The sequence below is a fragment of the Rattus norvegicus genome, chromosome 14, assembly GCF_021556685.1.
Source record: "Rattus norvegicus strain SHRSP/BbbUtx chromosome 14, alternate assembly SHRSP_T2T, whole genome shotgun sequence".
NCBI lineage: Eukaryota > Metazoa > Chordata > Mammalia > Rodentia > Muridae > Rattus > Rattus norvegicus.
Window position 1 is genome coordinate 101,561,006 of NC_141547.1, and position 23,841 is coordinate 101,584,846.

The 23,841-nt window shown below is 47.0% G+C and overlaps 1 protein-coding gene and 1 long non-coding RNA gene across 2 annotated transcripts in view; one reads left to right on the plus strand and one right to left on the minus strand.

Moving 5' to 3' along the window:
* Window positions 1–8,949: 8,949 nt before the first annotated feature.
* Window positions 8,950–14,764, minus strand: LOC134481879 (uncharacterized). The gene is made up of 2 exons (XR_015637645.1): window positions 14,528–14,764; window positions 8,950–10,235 (listed from the first exon to the last, which is right to left on the minus strand). It is a non-coding gene; the product is annotated as an uncharacterized LOC134481879 (long non-coding RNA).
* Window positions 14,765–15,204: 440 nt separating this feature from the next.
* Window positions 15,205–23,841, plus strand: part of Xpo1 (exportin 1) — a 42,291-nt gene continuing 33,654 nt past the window's right edge. The window contains 2 exon segments of the mRNA NM_053490.2: window positions 15,205–15,979; window positions 21,077–21,208. Coding sequence (NP_445942.1) covers window positions 21,083–21,208 — 126 coding nt within the window. The 5' untranslated portion in view covers window positions 15,205–15,979; window positions 21,077–21,082.

Here is a 23,841-nt window from a genome sequence, read left to right on the forward strand (position 1 = left end):
CGGGTCTTCCCTGCCCCTTTATTTACTTGTAGTACTGGGCACCAAACCCAGGGCTTCCTGAATGCTCTGCCACTAAACTACACTCCCCCTCCACGCCCCCACCTCGAGAACACACACACACACACACACACACACACACACATACCCCACAGCACACCACACACACACACACACCCCACAGCACACCACACACACACACACACACCACACACACACACCACACACACACACACACACACCCCACAGCACACCACACACACACATACACCACACACACACACACCCCACAGCACACCACACACACACACCCCACAGCACACCACACACACACACATACACACACACCCCACAGCACACCCCACACACACACACATACACCACACACACACACACACCCCACAGCACACCACACACACACACACCCCACAGCACACCACACACACACACACCCCACAGCACACCACACACACACACACACACACACCTCACAGCACACCACACACACACACACACCCCACAGCACACCACACACACACACCTCACAGCACACCACACACACACACACACACACCCCACAGCACACCACACACACCACACACACACACACACACATACCACAGCACACCACACACACACATACCACAGCACACCACACACACACACACACACACACCCCACAGCACACCACACACACACCCCACAGCACACCACACACACACACACACACCCCACAGCACACCACACACACACCACACACACACACACCCCACAGCACACCACACACACACACACCCCACAGCACACCACACACACACACACACACCCCACAGCACACCACACACACACACACACACCCCACAGCACACCACACACACACACACACATACACACACACACACCCCACAGCACACCACACACACAGGTCACTTTTAAATCTGTTTTGCTTGAGATGGGCTCTTGTTTTGTATCTGGAACTCACTATATAGCCCAGGCTATCCTTGACCAGCTGTTCTTCTAGCCTTCCTTCCTGGAGTGTTAGGGTTATAGCTGTGCCTGGATTCCTTTTACATCTAAATGGTTAATGATATGCTCTCTCTCCCTTTCTCCCTCTCTCTCCCTCTCCTTTTACCCTTCCCTCTAACCTTATTTTGCTTCTGAAGAAATATATTTGCAGACTGGAGAGATGGCTCAGCGGTTAAGAGCACTGACTGCTCTTCCACAGGTCCTGAGTTCAATTCCCAGCAACCATATATATGGTGGCTTACAACCATCTGTAATGGGATCTGATGCCCTCTTCTGGTGTGTCTGAAGAGAGCGACACAGTGTACTCACATGACATGAAATAAATAAATAAACCTTAATTAAAAAATGTATGTGCTGGGGTTGGGAATTTAGCTCAGTGGTAGAGCGCTTGCCTAGCAAGTGCAAGGCCCTGGGTTCAGTCCCCAGCTCCGAAAAAAAGAAAAAAAAATGTATGTGCTAATCTTTTGCCCCTAGTTAAGTCTCATTGCTTGAAAATACAGAGCCAACCCTACTCCATCCATAAGAAAATGGGGAGAAGCAACCCTGGTCCCAACCTCAGTTCTGATTCCCTAAAGGCAGAGATAACAGATGAGTCCCAGGCGTGCCCTGGTGCCTACAGTCATTTGGCTTCATAGGAAAGGACTCCAGTGTGAAAAGGCTGTGGTGGGCTGAGCAGGGGCATTGCCCTATAAAGTACTCCCTCTGCTGAGATTCAGCCGGAGAGTGGGTCCTCAACAGAGAAGACAGGAACCTGGAGGCCCAGAGGCTGCAGGCCCCCTGGAGCTGGGAGCCTGTACACTTGAGCGGTAGAAAGAGGCGGAGCCATTTAAATGCCGAGAACTCTACTGGAGGCTTACTTCCGTTAAGGGTTTCCTTTGGCTTCTCTATCTCCCTATAACACTAGAGCCCCGCCCACTGTGAGGTAAACCTGGTGAACTCTGACACAGCTAAACTGAGGCTTCCACTGACTTGCTTCCGAGCTTCCTAATTGTGGCAACAGACCCAAGAATTCTTCAGGCAACACCGGCCATTGGGAACTTAGGTGTTGCAAAAGCCGTACTGGATGAGGGGCTGGAGAGATGGCGAAGGTTAACAGCACTTGCCGCTTTTCCAGAGGACATGAGTCAGCTCCTAACACCCACAGCAGGCAGCTCACAATAGCCTACAGCTCCAGATGCAGGGGATCTAACACCCTTCTGACCTATGAGAGCATCTGCACACACATGTGCACAACGTACACACAGACAGACATGTTAAATAAACCTTAAAAAAACGGGTGCAGGACCTGAAGCTTTCGGAGCCTTGGACTAATCTGCATAGTATGGATTTCCTGGCCTTTAGAATCACTTTCTTCACAGCCATGGAAGTGAGACCTGTGTACATGATAAGGAGCTTTGTCATCTGTATCCTGGTACAGCGGGGAAAGGTTGGAACTGTTTACATGGGTGAAATTCATAAGCGTCATTTTAAAAGTTTCTGCTGTTTTTATCTAACTATAATGGTTTTTATTGAGAACTCCATACGTACAATGTGTTTTTATCATAGTTACACTCTGCTGCCTCACTAAGAAGCCCTTTTCAATGCTAGGCATGCTGGTGGTCTGCAACACCAGCTTTTGTGAGGCTAAGGTAAAAGGATCTGGAATTCCCTGCCTGGGCCTCTGCGGGAGGCCAGCACTGCTCTCTCACTCTTCAGTGCAGAGGTCTGCAGGCTTGTCCTGTCGCAGGGTCGGGTGTAGCATATGGCTCTTGCTCAGCTGTCACGTTACTTATTTAGTTATTAAGACAAGGGCTCATGTATCTCAAGCAGGCCTGCAGCTTCCTATGCAGCTGAGGGGAATCCTGAATTCCTGATCCTCTTACCTCTAATTTCCTATTACTAGGATCACAGGCAAGTGCTACCTACTATATCATTCGTGTGTGTGTGTGTGTGTGTGTGTGTGTGTGTGTGTGTGTGCGCGCGCGCGCGCGTGTGTGTGTATTATATATATGTGTATGTATATATGTATAAAATATGTACACATAAAATGGCCTTTAAAAATCTTTTTTGTGAACTGGAGAGATGGCTCAGTGGTTAAGAGCACTGACTGCTCTTCCAGAGGTTCTGAGTTCAAATCTCAGCAACCACATGACAGCTCACTACCATCTGTGGGATCTGATGCCCTCTTCTGGTGTGTCTGAAGACAGCTACAGTGTACTTATATATAAAATATACATATTTATATAAATAAAATAAATCTTTAAAAAAATGTTTGTTTGTTTGGTTTTTTGGTTTTTCAAGACAGGGTTTCTCTGTGTAGCCCTGGTTGTCCTGGAACTCACTCTGTAGACCAGGCTGGCCTTGAACTCTGAGCTCTACCTGCTTCTGCCTCCCAAGCACTGGGATTAAAGGCATGTGCCACCTCTACCTAGCACTGTTGATTTTTTTTTTTTTGGTTTTTTTTTTTTCGGAGGTAAGGACCGAACCCAGGGCCTTGTGCTTCCTAGGCAAGCGCTCTACCACTGAGCTAAATCCCCAACCCCGCACTGTTGATTTTTAACCTTTATTTTTACTTTATGTGTTTGGGTGTTTTGCCTGCACGTATGTCTGTTTACTGCATGTATGCATTGCCTTTGGGGGTCAGAATTTCAATAAGCATTTACATAATTTTCATCCCTCCTCCAATTATGTATAAGTACCTTACTGAGGTATTGTACAATGTAAACACATTGTACATGTGTTTCAGACTGACCCACTTGGGATTGCATAACTTATCAAGGGGCTCATCCTTGGAGTAAACTTTGTCTCTCTCTTTCTCAGTAGCCATTGATTTCCTGTATCGCTTCATCTAGGGGTGGGGGCGTTGTTTGGTTTCTCCTTTATACACTGGCCCGCCAACTTGTGTTCTTATCGGCAATATTGGCAATGGCGACTGGTATTACCATTATGCAGGTGTCACTGAGGCAATCACGTTGAGATTTCATGGGTGCAGCTTCTCTGTCACGTCTGGAAGTCACTGTCTAGCAGCAGGTGGCCTTGTTTTCTGGCTCCAACAGCCTTCGTTCCCCCTCTTCTGCAATGTTCCAAGAGCTCAGGGATTGTGCTGTGGATGTGCTCAGTGGGGCTGAGCAGATGCTTCTCATTGCTATAGAGAGAAGCTTCTCTGAATAGAGGTGAGAGCTGTACCTACCTGGACTGTAAGGACAGCCGATTACAATAGTCCTGACAGGAAAATCACAGCAGTAGCTTTTCTTGCAGGGTCCACAACTTCTCAAGCAGACTGGCTGGACCAAGCACAAATTCTGCCTAACCGAGCAGACCTTAAATCCAATTAGAGAGCTGTTGGTTAGCCCCAAGAGAAAAGTGCCACTTTTGAACCTCTGGAGAGGTCTTGCCAGGTTGGTCACGTTCTGAGGCTTAACAATCAGGCAGGGTTGTTAACTCCTTGCACAGCATCTCACAGTCCTATGAGTGCTGGTCCTCAGGTCTCCAGATCAGCACTAGCTTGATTCCTCCAAGCCATGTGGCAGAAGTGTGTAGTGTCTTCAAAATGGGCTCTTACCGTCTAAGTTCTGGGAGACACCAAAGGCCATTTCAATAGCCTATACTGTTTTCAGAGTCTGGATTTCCCACCCCTATGAGCAATATTCTTTTTTTTTTAAGATTTATTTATTTTATGTGAGTACACTGTAGCTGTCTTCAGACACATCAGAAGAGGGCATCGGATCTCTTTACAGATGGTTGTGAGCCACCAGGTGGTTGCTGGGAATTGAACTCAGGACCTCTGGAAGAACAGTCAGTGCTCTTAACCGCTGAGCCATCTCTCCAGCCCAAGCAATAGTCTTAAAATCATTCAGGACTAATATGTGACTTCCAGTCAGTCATCATCATCACTGTTAGTATTTTGTCTAAGTTTCACCCCACATTTACCTGGCAACAGTTAGGTGTGCCTGACTCACTATAAAAGGGGCTGCTTGGCCCCTCCTCTCTCTCATCTACTTGCTTTCCCTCTGTCCTCTCCGCCTCCCCCCTCTCTCATGGGTGGCCTCTACTCCTCTCTCTTTTTCTCTCTGTCTCTCTCTGTCTCTGCTGTGTCTCTATGTCTCTGTCTCTGGGCCTTTCTCTGTCTCTACTACCCTCTACCCTCTCAACTCCCCATCTCATGCCCAAATAAACTCTATTCTATACTATACTGCAGCGTGGCTGGTCCCTGGGGGTGGGCAGGGAGGGATGCCTCAGCATGGGCCGGAAGAGGCACCCCTTCCCCCCACACCTGACTGCATGTCCACCATATTCCTTCTTTCCTTACCTTTTTATAAGACATAACAATCACCACTACCATTATCCCCACCACCACCACCACCACCACCATCATCTGACACAGTCTTTTTTTTTTTTTCTGGTTCTTTTTTTTTTCGGAGCTGGGGACCGAACCGAGGGCCTTGTGCTTCCTAGGCAAGCGCTCTACCACTGAGCTAAATCCCCAACCCCCATCTGACACAGTCTTGCTCTGTGCCTTCAGACCTGAAATTCTCTGTGTAGCCAGGGATGACCTTGAGACTCTTGGCTCTTCTGCATGAATGATGTTTGGAGTGCGGGGTGTCACCCATGCTGCTCAACTCAAGTTTTCTGTTTTTTGTTTGTTGGTTGGTTTTGTTTTTGAGACAAGTCTCACGATACAGACTTGGCTGGCCTCAAACTCAGAGAAATCTACCTGCTCTGCCTTTCCAGTGCTGGGTTTAAAGGTTTGCTCCACCATACCCAGATCAGTTCAAATTTGAATAGTCTCTGTCTTCATCCTACCACAAGGTACTTCGATGGCATAATCTGGGTCTCTTTATTGAGACGATAGTTGGTAGATTGTCATCAACATTGATTGAAAGTTTTCTTGAGAACAATTTCAGGTCTGTGCCAGACCCAGATCAAAGTATGCACTTCCATAGGCCTGCAGGGTGGTTCTTGTTTATGGTAAAATGTGAAGAGTTAATCCAGCTGGGCTGCAGCTTTCTCCCCTCTTCTTCCTCCCCCTAGTGGGCTGGAATAACTCCAAACATCCTGTATTTTAATCCCCTGCTGCTGTTAACATTTTGGGGGAGGCTGTGAGTTGCTGGGGAAAAGGCTGCCTCAGATGTGATGTTTGCAGTGTCCTTGGCCTCTATTAACAGATGTCGGTGGCATCTTCTTCTTGACCATCTGCAACCCTCAAAAATGGCGACACGTTCGTTATTGTATGGGAACGGCTTTCTGTATGCAGGGGAGGGCAGCACAAGCTAAGGTGAGGGCCATGATTGGGTAGTGGAAAAGGAAAGTGGGTTTTGTAGAGCTGAGTACAGAGAGACAGAGAGGGAGGTGGAAATGAGGAGACAGGCTGGAACCTATAGGGGAGGAAGAGGAACCAGAACCACGCAGTCCTGGGAGCCATACGTATTGGGGATTCTCAGATGATGAAATAAGTAGAGTGTGTGTGCCCCATCGAGGTGGCAGCTTGTGCTCTGTCAACTGAGTTTTCAGTGCTTTGCATGGGCATTTTGTGGGTTGAGAATTTACTGATATAAATCTGACGGAGAAATTATAAGCCTCTAGACTTTTGATTTTGCCAGGTTATGGGACAGCTAACCACAGGGTGCCGATGGCTAGGAATTCGAGCAGAATCCTCGGCAAGAGAACAGTTGGGCAGCTGCCCCAGGGACCAAGACCAGGCTGGTCTTGAATTCAGAGATCCTCCTGCCTCTGCCTCCCCAGTGCTAAGATTAAAGGCACGTGCCACCACTACTCGGTTTCTATAGTCTTTAGTTTAAATTTTTGATATTTATTCAATTGATTTTATGTGTGTTCTTTCAGTATGTATATCCATGGACCACATGTATGCTTGGTATCTGTGGAGGTCAGAAGAGGCATTGGATTCCCCTGGGACTGGATCTATTTATAGAAGATTGTGAACCATTCTATGGGCTCTGGAAACAAACCCAGGTCTTCTGCAAGAGGAACAAATGTTCCTAACCACTGAGCATCATCTCACCCTTACTATTGTGCTTCTTTCTTCCTTCCTTCCTTCCCTCTGTTTTTGAGATAGGGTCTCTCTATGCAGCACTGGCTGTCCTGGAACTATTACACTTTATTGCTATTTCCATTCTAACCTGTAATGTATTGATTCTGACATTGGTAGGCAATATTGTTTACTATTTTCTGTTTGGTGTTTGGTACTAAGGGATCGAGCATAGGGCGTCGTGCATGCTAGGCAGGTGCTCTCCTTGTCAGCACAGCCTCAGTCCTTTTTACAATTAATCAATAACTAATATATTTATTGATTTATTTGGATTTGAAATTCTGTTGGCCTTTTCTTTTTATCAGCTCAAAGACAATTTAATTAGAAGGAAACGCTCCTATGGCCGGGAACCTGTTATAGTGGCTGTTCCTGGTTATGAACTGGGCTATATCTGGAATGAGCTACAATCCAGAACTGGAAGGCTCACCTGTGATCCTGATCTTGAGGCTGGGAGACACAAGTTTCTAACCTGGATCTTGGCATGGAGATCTTGAGGCACAGTGACTATGAATCCCAGGAGAGTAAGGGAAGGAGGTCTCTGAGTTCAAGGTCATCTGGGACAAAGCAAGTCCCACATCCAGGCGTGGTGGTACACACCTTTAATCTGGGACACACCTTCTGCTGGAGACCTACATAAGGACACTGGAAGAAGGAGGACTCTTCACCTGTCTGCCTGCCTGTGGGACTGAGCCACTGCTAGATCCTTGGACTTCCATTCACGGCTGCTGCTGACCATTGTTGGGGAGCTGGGCTACAGACTGACTTGTCAACAAATTCCCTGACTGTACAGAGACCACCCATGAGTTCTGTGACCCAGAGAGCCCTGACCAGGACACCTGTAGATCTCCCCAGCTGCCTCCTCCCATCTCAGGAGGAGAAGAAGAAGGTGAGAAGCCATGCTAATTAAGCTAGCATGGAGAGCAAACACTCAGAGGGCAAGCAACCAAGTACTGGGGAGGGGCTTTAGGAAAAAAAAAAAAGCAAAAAGCGCAGGGTAGCAGGAAAGGCCATCGTCTAAAGAGAGACAAAAGGGAAGGAAAAAGAGTTAAAACAGTTGTGCTTTGGCTCAGACCAAAAACCTGTCAGGCCCAGGCAAGCGTCATGGCAACTGGTGACTCGGAGGGACTGCCTCCTCTTCCTCTTCTCTTTCTCTTTCTCTAGACAGGCTCTTACTTTTTGCCTTGGCTGGTCTGAAACCCTTTTGTGTAGATTAGGCTAGCCTTGAACCCTTGAACTCATAGATGTCCACCTGCCTCTGACTCCCTATTTCAGAGTTTCACCACGGGGCCTGGCTGGCCTCAACAGCTGGTTTTGAACTCCTGACCTTTCTGCCTCAGTCTCCCAAGTGCTAGGATTACAGTGTGGACACCATACTGGCTTCTTTTTTAAATTAAAATTTTGTATTTTGCATTACCTCTAACGCCCATTCACCTTTCTGTCCATCTATTAGGGGAGGGGCCACGCCAGGCTAGAGTTGATCCTCTTCTTCATCATGTGGGTCCCGCGACTCGTCTCAGGTCATCAAGGGTTGTAACAAACACCTTTACCCACAGAGCCATGTGTGTGAAAGTCAGGACAACTTGTGGGACTGGGTTCCTTCCTTCTACCATTCGTTTCAGGGATCAAGCTCAGGCCCTCAGGCTTGGTGGAAGATTGCTTTACTGGTCAAGTCTCTTTGCCAGGCCTTAATCTTTCATTCTTGAAGCATGGTCTCCAAAGTTTTCCCAGTTGATCTTAAACCTGTGATAACTTTCACCTCCTGTATTACTGAGTTGTGTCAACGTAAAAACCTATAGGTTTCATCTTAAAGGAAACAAGAGATAGTTTATTCTGGAGCCATTTTGAAGGGCCATGCCCAGGATACAGATTTAGGTTACCCCAAACTTCATGTCGAATGTGGAAGCAGTTTCATGATGTTTTATTGTTGTTAAGAACAAAGAAAGTCATAAGTCAAGGCAAGATTGAAATATATCACTAAGCACATCAGGAGATAGTTACAGCAAGCTGGGGGGAGCTTTTCTAAAGCCCCAAGATGCTGCATGAGAACATTTCTAGCATTTTGATTGATCTAAACTAGTAGTCCACTACATTTAATAAATTCCAAAGAGTCTTTATCTGTTAGCTACAGGATGTTGGTTTCTGTGCAGAGGTAGACAAGGCATAGCTGTTCTGGAGGCTAAAGGTTGCCAAGACTAAGGTGATCACCCTCTGGAGCTGTAGCATTTCAAGTATTCCACAGTACTGAAGGTCTCATCAGTCTCTGCACATACGGCTTCTTTTCAGGAGCTTTCCTTCACAGTTGGGATCACAGATGTACGCCAATGCTGTCTGGCTGGAAATGTTCTTTTGATTTGTTTTGAGGCAGAGTCTCAGGGTTGTACAACTACTGATTGTGCACCATTGGGGTAAGCACCAATGGGGGCTGGAGAGATGGCTCAGTGGATAAGAGCACTGACTGCTCTTCCAGAGGACCTGACTTCAATTCCCAGCAACCACATGGCGGCTCACAACTATCTGTAATGGGATCTGATGTCCTCTTCTGGTGTGTCTGAAGATAGCTACAGTGTACTCACATACATAAAAATAAATAAATAATACTTAAAAAAAGAAGATGGTCTTGTATCTCGAAAGACTGAAGAAATGAAGAGTAGTTGCTTAAACCTGCAATCAGCACTCAAGGCAGAGGGAGGTAGTAGCCAGTGAGGTCTAGGCAGCCAGTTCTAGGCAGCAAGAGTTATGGTGGCATATGCCTTAAATCCCAGCATTCAGGAGGCAGAGGCAGGCACAGATCTGCAGGTACAGGTCACACAGCCAGTTCTATGACATCCAGATCTATGTAGAGAGACCTTGTCTCAACAACAACAACCACCACTGAAAGGTCTGGTGTCTTAGTTTGGATTTTATTGGTGTGAAGAGACACCGTGACCAAGGCATCTCTTATAAAGGCAAACACTGAATTGGGGCTGGCTTACAGTTTCAGAGGTTCAGTCCATTACTGTCATGGTAGGAAGCATGGCAGAGTGCAGGCAGACGGTGCTGGAGGAGGAGAGGTCTATATCTGGATCCCCAGGCAGCAGGAGGAGACTGGGAGCCACACTGGAGTTAGGAGACCTCAAAAGCTGCTTCTACAGTGTTGCAATTCCTCCATGGCCACACCTACTCCACAAGGCCGCACCTTTATCTGTTCCTGTGGGTCAGATGTCCAAACACATGATTATATAGGGGCCATACCTATTCAAAACACTGCAGCAAGCCAGGATCCCTTGTTCAAGCTCCTGACTTTTCATTCCCTGAGCGAAAAGCCTACTTGCCAATCATGGTGACACATATCTGGGATCTCAGTACTGGGGAGGCCGGGGAAGAGGCTTATAAATCTGAGGTCAGTTTAATCTATATAATGGGTTCTAGGCTAAGGTTTTATACAGCAAGACCTATTTCAAAGCAAGAACAGCAAAACCAAAGTGTGCAGTTTGAGACATAACTCGGTGGTGGGGCACTTACATAGCATGTTCCAGATCCTGGTTCAAAGTCTGGGGAGATGGCTCAGTGGTGGAGAGGGCATGTTACTTCTTTTTTTTTATTTTTGGTTCTTTTTTTCGGAGCTGGGGACTGAACCAGGGCCTTGCGCTTCCTAGGCAAGCGCTCTACCACTGAGCTAAATCCCCAACCCAGGCATGTTACTTCTTTAGAGGATGACAATTTGATTCCCAGCACACAAGTTAGGAGGCTCACAACTGCCTATAATTAGGATCTGAGGGTAGCTTCAGGAGACACCAGAGACACCTTTAGTGTTACACACATGTGGCATACACACCGAAACACACATACATAAACAATGGCGAAAATAAATATTAAGAAAGTTACTGGATGTGGTGGTGTGTGCCCGTAAGACCCACACCAGAGTAGTAGAGGCAGGTAGATCTCTGTGATTTTGAGACTAGCCTGGTCTACGTAGTTCTAGAGTCACATAGTGAAATTCTGTCTTGAAAAAGAAAAACGAGAAAACAACCCAAACCTTTTTCTTATCCAGTCTGCAGGTGATAAGCCAGTAGCAGGTTGGAGCCGTGTCTTAGTCAACAGAGTGCTTGCTTAGTCTACAGGAAGTCCCGAGTCCCTCCCCCAAGGACACACAGCCTTGGTAGGATAGCAGACACATATAACGCCCCGCACTTGGGAGGCAGAATCAGGAAGAGCGGAAGTTCAAGGTCATCCCTGGATACATATAGAATTGGAGGTCTATCTGGGATAGTGAGACTTTGTGTCAACAAACCAGAGCTAAATGAAATGGGAGCTGAAGAGGTGGCTCAGCAGTTAAGGCCTGTAGCTTGGCAGACAGACGACTCCCATTCCTTTACAACCACTGACACGGTACCTCAGAACCACCTAGGAAAATTCCAAATCCAGGGGATCCAATGTTCTCTTTTGACCTCTGTAGGTACTGAACATGAACAAAGCACACACATGTGTGCAAATACAGGAGCTGTATACTTAAAATAATATTTAAAAAAAAATCTAAAAATGAAACACAGATGCCCATGTTCCCAGTCCCACACATGCGCATGCCCACATGAACGCATCCAAGAAATGAGCGTACCAGGAACACCTCTGTAACATTAGCAGTCTGGAAGTTGAGATTAGAGAATTCAAGTCCATCCTGGTCTACACTAAGAATACATAGTGTATTCAAAACCAGCTTGGGCTATGGAGCTAGACTCTGTTTTCAAAAAGTGTGTGTGTGTGTGTGTGTGTGTGTGTGTGTGTGTGTGTGTGTACGTGAAAAGATTAATCCTTCAATTAAAATTGAAGCATACTGGGGTTGGGGATTTAGCTCAGCGGTAGAGTACTTGCCTAGCAAGCGCAAGGCCCTGGGTTCGGTCCCCAGCTCCGAAAAAAAGAAAAAAAAATTGAAGCATACTATAGCTCTAATCTTGTAAGTTGTGTATTCTTCAAACAGCTCAGAAGCTCAAGTTAGAATGCTTAGGTAGCAATAACGGTAGAATGCTTGCCCTTGGTCTGATTTCCAGTAACCACACACAGAGAGCTCTGAGTAGCTGGTGTGGTGGCTGCCTGTGATTCCAGCACTGGAGTGACAGAGTAGGAGGATCATGCATTTAAGGCCATTCAGGGCTATACAGAGCCATTGTCTCAAAAGAATTGACCAAACAAAAAATGCTCACTGTACCCCAGTGTGATGGCCGACAAATCCCAGCACTCCAGAGGCAGAGGCAGGAGGATCTCTGTGATTTCGAGGCCAACCTGGTCTACAGAGTGAGTTCCAGTATAGCCAGGGCTACACTGAGAGACCCTGTTTCCAAAAAAAACAAAACAAAGAACAAGGTCGTTTCCAGGCAATGGGAGACTGTGTCAAATTGATATAATCTTTTAGGAGACACTTGGGCAGGACCTATCAAAACAAATATGCATGGCCTTTGACACCATAATCTCAAATGTAGGACTTTAACCTAGAAATATGTCCATGTTTGTACCAGAGGTTAAGTGTGTGAAATTACTAACTTCAGCCTTGTCGCAGGCAAAACAGGAAATAGCTTAATTATCTACTGGAAGGAAACTGTTCAATCTTTAAGGCACTGAAAAGGCGGGAGAGATCCGGCACACTGGTCCATACCCCAAATCCCAGCCTAGGAGGTAAAAAGAGGAAGATAAAAGATCAACACTAGCTTCAGTGCCTTAGTCTAAGACTATCTTAAAGATTACACACACACACACACACACACACACACACACACACACACACACACACACGAGCTCTATTGCCAAGGATGAAGTGGATTAGACATAATTGCTTCTGGGTAAGGAAAAGGGCAGAGGGAGGGAGCTTTACTTTGTTTCTTTTGTCACTGCTAGAACTGTTAACAAAGATAGAATATATGTTTATTTTTTTAAGATTTTACTTTTCATATATGTGAGTACACTGTCACTCTCTTCAGACACACCCGAAGAGGACATCGGATCCCATTACAGATGGTTGAGAGCCACCATGGGGTTGCTGGGAATTGAACTCAGGACCTGTGGAAGAGCAGTCAGTGCTCTTAACCACTGAGCCATCTCTTCTGCCCCTGAATGTAGTTTTATTTAATTTGGGGGTTTTGGTTTGTTCTTTTGTTTGTTTTTGAGCTATGGATTCACTATGCAGTCCAGGCTTCTTGCCTCAGCCTCCTGAGCCTTGGGGTTACAGGCATGTAACCACACTTGGAAAACACTGTTTGTTTGTTTGCTTGCTTTTAATACAGGGGGCTGGCCTGGAACTCTCTATGTAGACCATGCTGGCCTTCAACTCACAGAGCTCTGCCTGCCTCTGCCTCCCCAGGGTGTGTCCAGCAACAAAGACTATTTTTCAGAAGGGCATACATATACCTGTAATTCCAGCAAGCACTAGAGACAAACACAGGAAAATTTTGAGCTCAAGGTCAGCCTGTAATCTATGTAGTTACAGGGTACAGGGCCACTCGGGAGGTAAAGGCAGGATGATCACTGCCAGTTCTAGGCCAGTGAGGGCTATCCATCAAGTCCCTGTCTCAAAAGAGAAAAAGGAACTGACGAATTAACTCAATAAGGTGCTCTGATTTCCACACTTGAGCTGTGCCAAGCGGCCCCTGACCCAAACAAACGAAAACAATATAGGGTAGTATGAGGTTGTATGTGTATTCCGGGGCAGAAATGTTGTGTAAAAATAACTTCCTCGTGGGGCTATATGTTGTATTCAATGGAGCATTGCACATAACGTCTCCCATACCTATTGAATTCAGGTATCAGACTCCGTTTTTTTACATCTCCATATCCCTATTCATGGGGGTAGAACAGATTTTAACGAGTCAGATTTGTGTTCCGAACATTTGTTTCTGTGTATAGGGATAGCATCTTCTGACTCCAGCTGACACTTAATTTATTCTGTAGCTGAGGATGGCTTTACATCCCTAATCTTCCTGTCACCTCCTCCCAAGTGCTGGGAGTACAGGCCTGTGCCATTATGCCAGGTCAACTGGTCTGTCCTGGAGCTCTCCCTATAGTCCAGGCTGTGTTTCAACTCAAGAGATGTGCCTGCCTCTGCCTCCCAGTGTGTGTCACCACCACCCAACTGCTGGTTGTCTTAAGCAAGCCTAATCAGTAAAACTGACCTGGCACTTGGGAGCCATTTGTTAACCTCTGGGCGACGGACATTAAGGGCACCAAGTTGAAATAAGTTGACACAAGGTCAGTCTATATGCACTGTTAAGTTGGTAAAAGGGCTTTCAGTGTTTTTAGGACTGAAATTAACTTCTTGTTGAAGCAAGTCTGGGGAGAGAGTTAAATTTCTAAGGAGGTTTGCCCAGTAACTAACCGTTTCTAGGACTCCGAGACCATGAGGCGCCAAAACTGCACTCCCCACAGTTTATGCCAGCCTCTGCCCGTGTTATTCCCGTCCCCAACTGCAGTGTCCAAACCCAGGTCTTTACAATGGATCCAAGGCCCAGGGCCTACCATCTGCCACCTATGTGTTCGTTGCGGTCCTTCGCCTCCGCCTATCTCGATGTAGAAACAGGGCGTGCCCTCCCTTTTGCGAGCACAGACCCCATCCGAGGGGCGGGTGCTGGGGCCCTAGGCCGAGGCCCCTGAGGTTGGCGGGAGCCCGAGGGGGCGGGCCGCCAGGGAACGGGGAAAAGCAGAGAGGAGAGCGGCGCGCGCGCGGCGCTCAAACTCGCGCCTCCTTCAGCTCACGGGCGAACCCCACCCTCTTCGTCACCAAAGGCGCCCAGCCAATGGGCGAGCCGAAAAGGCCGGGCTTACAAGCGAGGGACGGAGAGGGGGAGCCACGCGAGGGGGAAGGGATGTCGAAGGCGGGCTGCACTTGACTGACAGCTGACTCCAGCCAATCCCCCGTGAGGCTTCTCCGCTCTCCTCTTTGCTGGGTTCTGTTCTACGTCCCACCTTCTCTTCCTCCACCCCCCCCTCACTCCTTTGCGTCCCGCCCCGCCTCCCCTCCCCCACTCTGCGGGCAAATCACTGCTGGAAAGAGGCGGGGGCCTAAGCGGCAGGCTCGTGTGGAGCCTTGAGGTAGAACTGACGGGCGCTCGGACCAATAGGAGGTAGGCTGATGACACGGCTGTGGCCGGGGCCGACCAATGGGCGCGCGGCCTGGGGGCGGAGGCCCAGGTTCCAAACGCTCCGCGGCGCCATGGGCTGAAAACTCAACCGAGATGGAATCTCCCAGTCTGAACCGGTTTCAACCGGTTCCGAGTTTGAGGCACTAGGAGGAGGGGGAGAAGCGGCTGCAGCGGCCGCGGCAGGAGCAGCGGGAGCTTCAGCATCAGCAAGAGCAACAGTAGCTACAGCCCCGGCAGCCGTACCTGTTCCAGCCTTTGCTGCAGCAGTCGTGCAACCATCCCGAGGGGGAGGGGGGAGCCACCAGTCGCTGAGGAGCACGCGAAGGGGGGAAAGTTTAGGCTAGCCCGGGTTGGGGGGGCCGGCGCCGGAGCGGCGTGAGCGAGGGAACCCTGTGTGGTCGGGGGAGCCGGACTGCAACTGGCGGCAGAGCGGCCCTGGCCGTACGGACTCGCGCTGCTGCTCCCGCCGCCGCCTGTGGCTGGAGGGTCCTGAGCTCCGTCTCACGGACCGGCCCGCTCCCCTCCCCCGTTCTTCCCTCTCCCCAGCCGGGCGGGAGCATTTATTCCTCGGATTAATTCCCCTTTTTGGTGGGGCGCGTGTGTGTGCGTGCGCGCGTGTGTGTGTGCGTGTGTGTTGGGTGGAGTTGTCCCTGGAATAGTAAATATTGAGCTTTTTTTTTTTTGCCCTTCTCTGCTTTTTAATTTCTTTTTTTTTTTAAGGTGGGAAAACTGTGAAACCCACCTTGATTTCCTCCCCTCTCCCTCCTCCCCACCTTCCCTCGCCCCAAGCCCGGACAAGGAAGGAAGAAGCAGTTGGTTGAATTTCTGGGTAAGTCGGTCGTGTGCTCGGGGCCGAGGGTCGGGCGGCGGCGCGGCGGGCATGAGGCGCGGCGGGCGCGGGGCCCTCGGCAGAGCCTGCGATTGAATGGAAGCGCTTCTGTCGCTCGGTGATGGAGGCGGGGAGGCGGCCGCGGGAGGGGAGTGCTTGCTGGGTCATCGGCGTGTGCGGGTGGCGGTGGAGGAAGGCGAGGAGCGTGGTAGTGAGTCTGAGCCCCTGCGCGTGGGTGGAAGGGCTTCCCCAGTCCAAAGGGCTGGGGAGAGTTGGGGTGATTTCAGGAACGTCTCTGTAAATTATTAGGAGTGGAAGTTTCCAGAAATATTTAGTGCAGCAGCATTGAAACGTCCGCCTGCATCACGTGGCCCCCTCGGTGGAGAGCTTGGGATGGGGGAGGGAGGGGCTACCGAGTCCCTTCTTCTGTGAAGAAACTCGAAAGCCTTGTGGGTGAATTTTTGTTGTTGTTGTTGGTTTTGTGAGTGTGTCTGTGTGTGTGTAACAAGAAGTAGAAAAAAACCGAGTTAATTTCTCTTTTCGGGGATCTGCAAGTGAGGTTCCGTGTTATAGGATTTTTTTTCGCCCGGGGCTTACATGTCTTGTTGGTGGAACCGCGAACATAGTGAATGATGCCCTCCCTGATTCTCCTTCTGGTTTCTTGAGTTTGGGGTGGAGGAGAGGAAGTGGTGGTTGTAGAGGATGCACTGAATACTCGCCGAGGCGGGACCTCGGATCACTCAGAGGACATGCTGCAGAGAGAATAGGGCGGTGAACTTAAGGCGCCGGGTCTAAATGCCTCCTCCGAGTATGGGCGGGGTGAATGCGTGCTCCTGTGAGCTATAGTTAGAAGTGCTGAGAGTCGTTCGGGTGGGAAGCCAGGGGAGGGCGGGCCCTTCCTAGTGAGGCGTGTGTTTCTTACTGAATGAAGCAGGCGATTGCCCACACACCGAGTAACAGTCTTTTGTAGCGTCTTGTTTTTTGACTTCATGTGAACTTACCTTTTAGATGGCAACTGGTAGTTAGTGTGTTGCTGCTTGCTGTGCCATTGAAGGTATATGGATACTCACTTGTAGAGTCTCAGTGGTTCCCTACTGTGAGTGCATTTTTGGGAGTGGAGGACACCAATGAGAAAGGTGAACCATTGAGAAAGTGAACACTCCCTCCATAGCTGCATTATTACTTAGTGCATGATTATGTATATTAAGCGGGGCGGAGGGGGGGGTCATTGCTGATAAAGGAAAGAATATTTGGAAGCTCTTTGATTGGGGCTGCTAAATGTGCTCGGCATTGACCAGAGCCGCCATTTCTGGATTACCTATAGTTGAAGAATAGGTAGATCATTTTGGAAGATAACCAGTAGTTCTGAGAAAGGCCAGCAACTGTATTTAGATTGCACCCCTTCCCCCACATGAGTCTAGTATCTGAATTCTTAGAGAAGGCCAACCTGAAAAATGAAACTTAGGTGTAGGGGCACTTGACTAAACATTTAATCATTTATTACTTTTAAAAATCCCTATAAATTGTGATAGTGTCTGAGACAAGCTGGGTGCAGTTTCTAACTGTAAAGTGGAAATTTCTGTTTTAATCTGTAGAAGTTCTGACACTTGAAGGCATTGGAAAGTATAGCCATGTGTCTGTGGGGTTTACTTTGTCCTGTACATTAGTGTTTGATCGTTTCCCCTTTCTAAGACAGGGTCTCACTGTCCCAGTCTGTGATTCCTTCTCTTCTGGGGTTGCAGATGTCTTAGACCATTCATCTCTTAAGGAGAGTTAGGCTTGTTGGGGTTTTGAACTTTATATAAATGAGGCTGCTGGCCTTGGAGTTAATCGTCCCCCAAGTGCTTTCTTTAATTTTTAATGTATAATTTATTTTTACTTTATGTTCGCTGCTGTTTAGCCTATGTGTATGTCTGGAGGTGTCAGAAAACCTGGAACCCGAGTTACAGATTAGTGTGAGTTGCAATGTGGGTGCTGAGAATTGAACCCAGGGTTCTCTGGAAGCACAGTCTACTAACCACTGTGCCATCTCTCCAGCCCAGTTCATCTTTACATGAATGTAAGCACATCTCTACCCGTGACAGAACGGACTCTTGAGAAGGGGGGGGGGGTTGAGTAGAGAGCACAGGTGGGTCTTGTTGCCTTTGTCTACTAACAGTAGTGTGCTGGGTTCATGTTCTGGGCTTTGGTTTAGCCTTGGCCTGATTATTACTTGAGATAGGGCTTCATAGCTCAGGCTAGCCCTAGCTCTGTGTGTAGATGAGGCTTGATCTGGCTTGGTCTTCTTATTTGAATGTCAAGTGCTGGGATTCCAGATGCACATAACCTCCTCCAGTTTGTAACCCAGGGTTTCATGCATAGTAGAAGACTTTACTGGCTGAGACAAACCTAATCTTTGATTTATTGTAGCTAAGTTATATCTTAGACATGATTAACAAAATCTTGGTGTTGAACTTGTATCAGCAGCACCACAAAAGTACCATGGAGAAACTGCTGGCCTTCAACTGGGTTTGAACAGGTTTCATTCACTATGCAGCCTTGGCTGGGGTGAAGGGTTAGGTGACCTCTGCAGTCCAAGATGTGCTGGAATTCACACTTCTGCCTTCACCGCCTTGGTGGTGGAATATAGGACTAAACCACCAAGCCCTTTTTGTACAGGTTTCAAAAAGGATGGGATTGAGTATCTCAGCAGTTAAGAGTTCTTTCTGCCTGCTCTTGGTGAGGACCTAGCACCCATTCTGGGTGGCTTATAATCACTAACTTTGGCTCAGGTGGGATCCCATCTTCCTGCTTTTGGCCTGTACAGGCACCTGCACTCAGCCACACAGACCCACACACAAACACAGAGTAAAAAATAACTCTTAAAAACAACTTTTCTTACCAACCTAATTATTCAGAAACTGCAATCACTCATGCTATTCATTTTCCGCATCCTTACAAGCTGTAAAAGGTATCATGGATATGTGGAACGCATCCTCTTTAAATGGTGTGCAAAGTTGTTTGATTGAGCTGCAAGCCAGATGTAGTGGTTCACACTACACCTGTAGTCCCTGTGCCCGGATGGTTGAAGCAGAATATTCATATGCAGCTCTGTAGTCAGGAAAGGATTCTATTGTTAGAACAAGCCCAGCCTGTAAACTCCAAGCTGTATTGAGTCTGAGACAGAAGGATGGCAAGTTCAAGGGTTGCCTGGCTAGAGTGACTTCATTGCCAGCTAGCAACTCCGACCTATCTGAACATAAATCCGAGGGGTGGAGAAATAGTCCAGTGATAGTGTGCTGTAGTTAGCACCTCAGTACTACAGGAGTAAGGGAAGTTGGCAGAATATTTATTTTTGTGTGCACTTTGGAGGTAAGGGGTCAACTTGTAAGGGCCAGGTCACTCCATTGTGTGCGCACGTGAATGCCTGTAGGTCCTTGGATTAAACTGGCTATTTAACTGCAGTAACCATTGAGCCATTTTGCCAGCCTCTGTTGCCCAGAATATAATAGACACTTTCTCCTTTTGCCTTACTTACTGACTTAGTTTTGGGTGCAGTAGCTTTATTATGTAGCCCTAGCTGTCCTAGAGTTGCAGTGTAGCTCAGGCTGGTCTCTCTCAGAGCTTCACCTGCCTTTGACCCCACCCCTAGTGTCGCCAAGCCCAGCCTCATGTTTTGGAGTTTGTTTGTTTGTTTGTTTGTTTGATTGATTCAGACAAGTTCTTACTGCGACTCAGGCTGGTCTCCAATGCAGGAAGTGTGATCCTCTTACCTCCACAGTGCTGGGATTGGAGGCATGCGCCCCACATGTTCTTCTGTTTGGTTTCTCAAAGCTAGTGCTCAGGATTGACGGTTGAGTCAATAGGGCTACACATTCTGTGGGTGGGGTGAGACTGCCTTAGGATCAGGATAGTTCAGGGTAGCCTTATAGTTCTCCCTCCTCCAGTCTTTTTAGACAGGGTCTTAACCGTTCAGTCCAGGCAAACTTTGGATTCATGACTTGGTTCTTTCCTTTGATTCAGGAAGTGTACGCTTGCAGATTCTGGTGTCTCTGGAATAAGAGCTGTGCGTCTCAGTCTGGCATGGCACTTGTCAGTACTTAGAGCCCAGGGTGACTTCAGATTAGACTCCTTGCCTCAACTTTTCAAGTTCTGGGTTACATGCATGTAATATGTCCTTGGTATGGATGGTATTTTAATGTTTAAACACAGTTAAGAATGGAAAGTAATGTAGCTGAGCAGCTTGGATATACAAAAAAAAAATTCTGTTCTTACAACTACTGTGTATGATGCAAAAATTAGTGTTTTAAGATTGTCTGGTCTGGGGGCTGGGGATTTAGCTCAGTGGTAGAGCGCTTACCTAGGAAGCGCAAGGCCCTGGGTTCGGTCCCCAGCTCCGAAAAAAAAAAAAAAGATTGTCTGGTCTGAAACGTTTAGACTAAGCTATTCAAAAGATTCACTTAGGAATATTTTAGAAAACAAATCTTTGAGATCACATTTAAAGTTTTAAAACAAGAACTTACAAAGGGCTGGGCATGCAAGTGGTAGAGCTTGCCTAGCGCCATCCCTAACACCTCATAAACAAGGTGTGGAACAAGAGAACTGGAGAAGTAAAGACAAGAGGGAGGGCCAGAAGTTCAGGGTCACTCTTGACTACACAGAGATTCAGGGAAGCCAGGGCTGAAGACAGTGACAAGCTGAGAGGGGGAAAATCACTCCAGCAATAGTCTGTAGGTAGCCTTGTCATGGTCACACACTTGTGTGGTCCCTACATTTGGAAACTGGTGGCTTATATAGTGAAACCTGTCTTTCTGCCTCCACCATCACACCCTTACCCCCAAAATAAAACAACTTTGAGGGCTATGGAATCATAATTGACCCAACTTGATTGATAGATTGGTGTAGTAAGTGGAGCAGTAGATCACTGGTAAAGTTGAATGAACCTAATAAGTAAGTTACTGAACAGTTTGGTAATGCAATTTTGCTACTCGTTTCATAATAATTAGGTAAAATTTCTGTAATCCAAGTATTTGTGTGAATAATTAAATTACCTCTAGAGAGTTTGAGTGTTAACTGCTGTCCAAACTTGTTAAGTGATTCTGTCTTTTTCCCTTTCAGTAATCTATGCCAGCAATTATGACAATGTTAGCAGACCATGCAGCCCGTCAGCTGCTTGACTTCAGCCAGAAGCTGGATATCAACCTTTTAGACAATGTGGTGAACTGCTTGTACCACGGGGAAGGAGCCCAGGTAAAGGAGAGGACCGAACACTTACCAATCATTAAAGTGTGACACAGTAGAATATATTTTATAATTCATATAAATTTGGAATTATTTGCTAATGAGAATTAGTCTGGGTAAAGTATTAATACTGGATGTGGTTAAGAGGGAAAATTAGGATTATGCTTGTCTGGCTTTTCTATTTTTTATTTTTCCTTTTGAGACAGTCAACTATTGACCAGGCTGATGGCATGCATCACCAATTCTGGCTCCTTTTTTTTTGGTACCTTAGAGGCCAGGTATCCTAGAGTTGTAAGTTGCTGATTGTGGATGCTGGGAACTGAACACAGACTGCAGAGACAGTCTCTCCAGCCTTCATGTGTCCATTCTTTGCAGCTTACTAAAGTGTACTTGTTCCCCTTTATAGTGATGGATACGTGTAACTCCAGTACAAAAGAGGTCATTTGTTCTTTTATATATATTTGGAGTGAATAGTCTTTTGTTCCATTTATTTTAATTTTTAATGAATATGGGTGTTTGCCTGTATGTCTGTATCATTTTGTGCCCAGCTCATAGAGGCCAGTGTCAGATCCCATAGACTAGTGTTGCAGGCAGGGATCTAGCATGGGGATCAAACCCAGAACCTCTGGAAGAGTAGCCAATACTCTTTAACAGCTGAGTTATCTCTCCTGTCCTTCTGGTTATGTTTTCTGAGATGGATTTCTCTGCGTAACAGCCCTGGCTGTCCTAGAACTCACTCTGTAGACCAGGCTGGCCTTGAACTCAGATCCTCCTGCCTCTGCATCCTGGATGCTGGGACTAAAGGTGTGCCACCACCATTTATAAACCATTGTCTGACTTACAAAATATTATTACATTCATTATTTTTATTTTATATACATTTGTGTGTTTCCTGCACGTTTGCTTGTGTGAGATGGATGGTATCGCCTGGAAATGCAGTTATAGACAGTTGTGAGGGACCATGTGGTTGCTGAAAATTGAACCTGGGTTCTCTGAAAAGAGCAGCCAATGTTTATAACCACTGAGCCATCTTTTCAGCCCCCACTGCCTGGATTTTAATATCCTTTTTTTTTTTTTAAGATTTACTTAACTACATATAAGTACACTGTAGCTGTCTTCAGATGCACACCAGAAGAGGGCATCAGATCCCATTAAAGATGGTCGTGAGCCACCATGTGGTTGCTGGGATTTGAACTCAGGACCTCTGGGAGAGCAGTCAGTTCTTGACCACTGAGCCGTCTCTCCAGCCTTATGTCCTATTTTTAATGTAGGATATCATTGTGCCACCTGGTTGCTTATGTGGCAGTCAGAGGATTACTTGGTTGTCTGTGAATTCTAGTGATGAGACTCAAATTGGATAGTTATGGCTACTAAGCCATCTTACTGACCTGTACCCAAATTTTTAAATATTGAAGTTGCAGAAGTCTTTTGGGTGTTTATCTAAACTCAGTATGAGCCAGGTGTGGCTCCTTTATTTTTGGCGCTCTAAGAGGCGGAGGCAGGGAGAAGACATGAGCTCCGTCTACACAGTGAGCTCCAGGCTAGGTAAGAACTTTAAAAAAAAATGAGTTTTTGTTATTTGGATTTTGTGTTATTGAAAAGATCTTAATGTGGATAATTACCTTAAAAATAAGCTATATTTTGATTTGACACTTACTAAAATAGGCTGTTTGCCTATGGTTCTAGCTAACACTTGTGACACAGGCAAGTTTCATGTCAGCCTTAGCTCTCAAAGGAAACTGGAAAGGAAAGGTTATGAGACAGGAGTATATGTAGATTGTTAAAGCCATGTAATAAATGCAAAATTCTGAAACTTTGTAGTGGCTTTGAGTAAAATTGTGTGCAGTTGTCCTGGTGATATGTAAACAACCTGGATTTAGTGGACCCACCAGGTGGGAGGAGAGCCCACTACAGAAAGTTAGTTGTCTTCTGACTAAAATGTACACATTCTCATACTCAAATTACGTATGGAGAAGGAAGAGTGCAGTGTTCTGAACAAAGCTGGCCGTGGTGAAGCGTGCTTTTCATTATCCCAGCACTAGGGACACTAAGGATTAACTTCTACAGGCCAGGTTCAAAGCCAGTCTCAAGTACTCTCTCTTTGACCCTAAAGTCTTATACCATGACAGCATCTAACAGTGCAACAAATATTGTTGCCAGAAGCTTAGATTCCTTGAACAGTTGTCTGCTGGAACTTAATTTTGCTTTTTGTGGGATTTTGAGGAGGAGGGTGAGGTGGGGATATGTTAAGGCGGAGTTTCTCTGTGTAACCTGTCTGTCCAGGAACTCACTATGTAGACCCAGGGTGGCCTTGAACTCAGATCTGTGCACCCTGCCTCCCAAGGCATTCAGCATTCTTGTTTGACCTTGTGTTATGCATTTTAGAAACCAGAAAGGTGGGTATTGTTTATAAAGTGTTAAAAAATGAACGGGAGATAAACTATGCACAGGTACTCTCATTCACGTGGAGAATCGTGTCGTGCTGGTTTGACTGTAAAGAAAGCGGGGAGGCTGGAGAGATGGCCTCAGTTAAGAGCACTTGTTGGTTTGTGGAGGACCTAGAGTTGGTGCCTGGTCCCCACATGAAGGCTCCTAGCAACCCTTGAACTCTAGTTTCAGGGGATCTGAAGCCTCCTACCCAC